Here is a 5414-nt window from a genome sequence, read left to right as displayed (position 1 = left end):
GTTTCCAGGCAAAAATGCTTAATGAGTTTCCCTGCAACCTAATATGAGGGTTTGAGGGGACTATGGAATCTATCTGAAGTTGGAACAGATTCAAGTGGAGAGAGTTATTCTTTATCCATAAAGCTATGAGTGCTGAGTAAATTGTTTCTACCAGGGAGTGATGTAGTCCATCTTAAGTTTTAGACAAACTATTATGTCCATAGAGTGATGAAGGACTAGAATGGAGATATTGAGATCAGTTAGGGTGCTATTAATGAAACAAGTCCTGAATTCATGTCTCTTTCTTTTCAGCAATTTTTAATCACATTTGTCAGTCATGAAATTATCCCAAAACAGCACAGGGACCCAGGTGACTGAATTCCTGATGATCTGCTTCCCAGGAATGCAGGACACACAGCACTGGCTGTCTATCGTCCTGGCTCCTCTCCTGGTTTTGGCTCTTGGGGCCAACTTTGTGTTATTACTCACCATTCAGCAAGAGGCATCTCTGCATGAGCCCATGTACTACCTACTTGCCATCCTCTCTGTGCTGGATGTCATCTTCTGCCTTACAGTCATCCCCAAGGTCAGATACTCCCTAGATTCTCTTTCAGGCACTCAGCCATCCTTCTCTAAATAGTACCTTGTTCTGCTGTTGTAGATCCTCCCATCCCCAGGAAAAATGATCAAGGAGTAATCCACACCACCACACCAGGTCTACCACAGCTCCCAGATGTGTTCTTTATAATCCTTCACCAGGTCTTGTTAGGTTTTCATTAATTTTTAACTGACAGACTTTCTCTCAGAATCAAGTTAGTGATATTCCAAGTACCAACCTGCTTTTTACTTGTAGGGCAGTTTCCCTTGATTCTGACTTATTCCACTTCTACACCAGACAGCTCAAGAATTCACTTTCTAAAATGTAGTTGGGTGTATATTTATGTTATATACTGAGATAGGAAGCATGATTGGAAGAGGCTTCTTATGCTACTGGAGGAGTTGGAGGATGTCCAAATCAAGGTAGCAAATGTTCTGAGTTTGATGTTCCTATGATACATACATCCTGTGAAGGGCAGATGTACCACTGGAGTTGGGGTAAGAATTGTGGAGCTCAGGAGGGAGAGGACAAGAATAAACTTTAAAAAAAAAAAAAAACCCAAAAAACAAAAGATTAATCTCTAAGTAGAGAAAGGCTATAAATATTAATAAATCAGAATGTGGACCTCAGAAATCAAGTAAAATATTTGAAATGTGGATACTCTTCAGGCAGGGATTTGGGGCCAGTAGTTTGAGCATATGGGTGGGTGAATCATTTGAGAGTTTTCCTGAGGGTTAGGTCCTCTGAGAATGGATGTACATGGATTTTGAGATCAATGATTCTGGCAGGTGCTGCTCATCTTTTGGTTCAACATGAAGCCCATCAGCTTTGCAGGCTGCTTCCTGCAGATGTTCGTCATGAACACGTTCCTTCCCATGGAATCCTCCACCTTTTTGGTCATGGCCTATGACCGCTATGTAGCCATCTGCCACCCTCTGCGCTACCCATCCATCATCACGGACCAGTTCGTCATTAATGCCGCCATCTTCATTGTCTTACGCAATCTGCTTGCCACGCTGCCCACTCCAGTTCTGGCTGCTAGGCTCGACTACTGTGCTAACAATGTGGTGGAGAACTGCATTTGTGCCAACATTTCTGTGGCAAAGCTCTCCTGTGGGGACATTCGCCTCAATAAGCTCTACCAGTTTGTGAGTGTTTGGTGTCTATTAGGTTCTGACCTGGTGCTCATCTTGCTATCTTACTGCTTTATCCTGAGGGCTGTTACTCGTCTGCAGTCAGGGGGTGCAGCTACCAAGGCGCTGAGTACTTGTGGATCCCATCTCATCCTTATACTGTTTTTTTATACACTGCTGCTGGTGTTTATCTTCACAAACAAAGCAGGAAAAAAGGTACCATCAGAGGTTCCCATTCTTCTTAATGTCCTCCACCACCTCATCCCAGAGGACAAGAATAAACTTTAAAAAAAAAAACAAAACCCAAAAAACAAAAGATTAATCTCTAAGTAGAGAAAGGCTATAAATATTAATAAATCAGAATGTGGACCTCAGAAATCAAGTAAAATATTTGAAATGTGGATACTCTTCAGGCAGGGATTTGGGGCCAGTAGTTTGAGCATATGGGTGGGTGAATCATTTGAGAGTTTTCCTGAGGGTTAGGTCCTCTGAGAATGGATGTACATGGATTTTGAGATCAATGATTCTGGCAGGTGCTGCTCATCTTTTGGTTCAACATGAAGCCCATCAGCTTTGCAGGCTGCTTCCTGCAGATGTTCGTCATGAACACGTTCCTTCCCATGGAATCCTCCACCTTTTTGGTCATGGCCTATGACCGCTATGTAGCCATCTGCCACCCTCTGCGCTACCCATCCATCATCACGGACCAGTTCGTCATTAATGCCGCCATCTTCATTGTCTTACGCAATCTGCTTGCCACGCTGCCCACTCCAGTTCTGGCTGCTAGGCTCGACTACTGTGCTAACAATGTGGTGGAGAACTGCATTTGTGCCAACATTTCTGTGGCAAAGCTCTCCTGTGGGGACATTCGCCTCAATAAGCTCTACCAGTTTGTGAGTGTTTGGTGTCTATTAGGTTCTGACCTGGTGCTCATCTTGCTATCTTACTGCTTTATCCTGAGGGCTGTTACTCGTCTGCAGTCAGGGGGTGCAGCTACCAAGGCGCTGAGTACTTGTGGATCCCATCTCATCCTTATACTGTTTTTTTATACACTGCTGCTGGTGTTTATCTTCACAAACAAAGCAGGAAAAAAGGTACCATCAGAGGTTCCCATTCTTCTTAATGTCCTCCACCACCTCATCCCACCAGCCCTCAATCCCATTGTTTATGGAGTACGAACTCAGGAAATCAAGTATGGAATTATTAAGCTACTCAAGTACCAGAAATGAGAGGTATGAATCAAAAATCAGGGATTACAGAACTTTAGACATGCTTAATAGAAGAATTCATCTGAGTGTCATAAAACTCTTCAATATTACATAGATGGCCTTATTTTAAACTATCTTGCACTATGATCACAATTTTTATCGTCCTTTCCCATCTACAAATACATGTTGAACCTACCCATCTTTAAATATTTGTTATTTTTTTTTCATTCTGACTCTGTACCATCAAGATGCCTCAGCTATTCATTCATTAGATAAGTATTTGTCATTTTTGGTGTACTTCTCAGTTTTTACATTCTGAGTGGTTCTCAGAGCAGTAATGAGGAAGCACTTTAAATAGAACATGGGAGGTCTGAGTAGAATTAGGGAAAACATTAAGAAGTTTCTCTAATCCAGGTGGAAAGTGATAATGGCTCAGACTAAGGTGTTGAATGAAAATGGAAGTTATGGGTCACAGGATCTGCAGAGAAGACGTACATAGCTATAAAAGATAGAAGGGATTAAAGGACAACACAGCTTTTAGCAAAAGCCACTGGAAAGGTGATATTGATGTTAACCAAGGTGCTAGTTTTAGTAGCACAGCTAGTTTAGCTTTAGACAATGAGCTACTCCCTCCCATGACTGCACTTTAAAAATGATTATTAAATACTCAATGAGGAAGTAAAAGTAAGAAATTGGACATATAGTACTTGTCATGGTTAGTCACAGGCTAGAAGTAGACATTTGAATCATCAGAGTAAAGATGATATATTGATATATATATAAACTTGATTTGCAGACCACTAATTATCCTCTAATTTCCATGTCTTTCTTCAGGTCACTTTTTCAAATGTTAGATTCCTTCAACTAACAATTGTCTGTCACTCTCAATAGACGGTGAGATGATTAAAGTTAGAAAGCATATTTAATTCCTTGTGTCTGCAACATTGATATTGCACCTTTCATAGAACAGGTATTTTTTCACTTACTTAATAAATGATTTTGCTTGTCTCAAGACTTAGTTCCATCATGTGGCATCTGGATTATAGAGTGTTGAACAATATTGACTATTGATGAAGTTTCATATGCTGGTTTTAGCAAACATATTCATATTTGTGCTTTTTTCTTTTTTGAAAGAGAGATTTTTGCTATAGGACATTTGTGCTCACCAGAGAGACAGAAAGCAAGAAATCACTACCCCCTGCCCCCTGGGGGGGATGGCCATGTTACAATCTCTTCTTCTCCACTTTCTTCTCAGGATTTTGGGCACACATGCACATGAACCCAGCATGTTTCAAGCTACTGGGTCTGGGGTTTAAATCCAGTTAGCCATGTGGGAGTCAATGACATAACCATTACCCCATTTGCTGGCCCCAATATATATGTCTTCTCCACAATGAAATACCACTTAACTCCAGTCAGAATGGATAATGTTAAGTGCTGGTAAGGATGCACTAAAATGGGAACCCTCTTACTCTGTTGGTGGGAATGTAACCTAGTATAGTCACTGTGGAGAACAATATGGAGGTTCCTCAAAACCTACAAATAGCACTATTATATGATCCAATAAATCTATTCCTTGAACTTTACCCAAAAGATAGAAACACTCAGTTGGAAAAACACTTGCACATTCATGTTTATTGCAACATTAATTCACAATTGCTAAGACATGGAATCAACCCAAATGTTCAAGAGCAGATGAATTAATTAAAATTTTGTGGCATGTATGTATTATGGAATACTACTCAGCCATAAAAATGAGATCCTGAAATTTGACATGAAGTGGACCAATATGGAAGATTTAATGCTGAATGAAGCAAGTCAGACTATGAAAGAGAGACAGCATATGCCCCCACTTTATATATATTGAATGTCTGACTCTATGGTGAAAACTGGGAGATTGGAATGTATAAAAGTAGAGAGAACAACTGTAGATACTAGAGACAGTGTGGGAGGGGTTGGGCAATGCGGGAAGGAAAGAAGGGAGCTGGGGAGGGCATTTAATGGACACAAAAATGGAAAGTTACTTGTTGATAATGTATATGGTAGTAAATTTGGACCAATATATGATGTATTTATGCTGGGAGAAACAAATAATTAATTTTTAAAAACATATCTTTTTTTATAAGAATAAAACATTACTTAGCATAATTTAACTGATTGGTCAACTTCTATACTCAAAGTAAGGCTATGATTTTAATGCAAAATTTGAAGAGATGCTAATAGCAAAGTGTTGTTAAACATTTAATAAACAAGAAAATTTTTGTTTAGGTTAATTTGTTTATTCCATGAATGAGAGAATAGAGGAGAGACAGAGACAGAAATACAACACTTCCAATAGGGTCCTGACAGCATGATTCACCCTCATTGTAGCCGCCCTGAATAATGGGTACATGTGTGCCCGGAGTACTCATAGAACTTTCTAGATATGAATCAACAACCTTTGCATATGGGATTGCCTCACAGAACTTCTTGTTTTGTTGCTTCATCACCACCTGG

The 5414-nt window shown here is 40.0% G+C and overlaps 2 protein-coding genes across 2 annotated transcripts; both read left to right on the top strand.

Moving 5' to 3' along the window:
• Positions 1-316: 316 nt before the first annotated feature.
• LOC102483864 (olfactory receptor 56A4-like) lies at positions 317-1998 on the top strand. Its single transcript, XM_006162011.1, has 2 exons — positions 317-565; positions 1366-1998. Exons 1-2 carry the CDS (start codon positions 317-319, stop codon positions 1996-1998), a joined length of 882 nt encoding a protein of 293 aa, XP_006162073.1.
• Positions 1999-2106: 108 nt separating this feature from the next.
• Positions 2107-2939, top strand: LOC102483454 (olfactory receptor 56A4-like). Its single transcript, XM_006162010.1, has 2 exons — positions 2107-2157; positions 2244-2939. The coding sequence occupies exons 1-2, from the start codon at positions 2107-2109 to the stop codon at positions 2937-2939; spliced, it is 747 nt and encodes a 248-aa protein (XP_006162072.1).
• The last annotated feature ends 2475 nt before the right edge of the window (positions 2940-5414 follow it).

Source organism: Tupaia chinensis, unplaced genomic scaffold (assembly GCF_000334495.1).
Source record: "Tupaia chinensis unplaced genomic scaffold, TupChi_1.0 Scaffold139491_1, whole genome shotgun sequence".
NCBI lineage: Eukaryota > Metazoa > Chordata > Mammalia > Scandentia > Tupaiidae > Tupaia > Tupaia belangeri.
The sequence above is the reverse complement of the archived record's forward strand: the minus strand, read 5'-3'. Positions and strand labels throughout refer to the sequence as shown.

Excerpts from the sequence above, each read along its gene's own strand:
- LOC102483864 (XM_006162011.1), top strand. The coding sequence starts at position 317 with ATGAAATTATCCCAAAACAGCACAGGGACCCAGGTGACTGAATTCCTG. Across the intron at positions 566-1,365 it reads GCCTTACAGTCATCCCCAAG|GTGCTGCTCATCTTTTGGTT; the intron begins GTCAGATACTCC and ends TGATTCTGGCAG.
- LOC102483454 (XM_006162010.1), top strand. The coding sequence starts at position 2,107 with ATGTGGATACTCTTCAGGCAGGGATTTGGGGCCAGTAGTTTGAGCATA. Across the intron at positions 2,158-2,243 it reads CCAGTAGTTTGAGCATATGG|GTGCTGCTCATCTTTTGGTT; the intron begins GTGGGTGAATCA and ends TGATTCTGGCAG.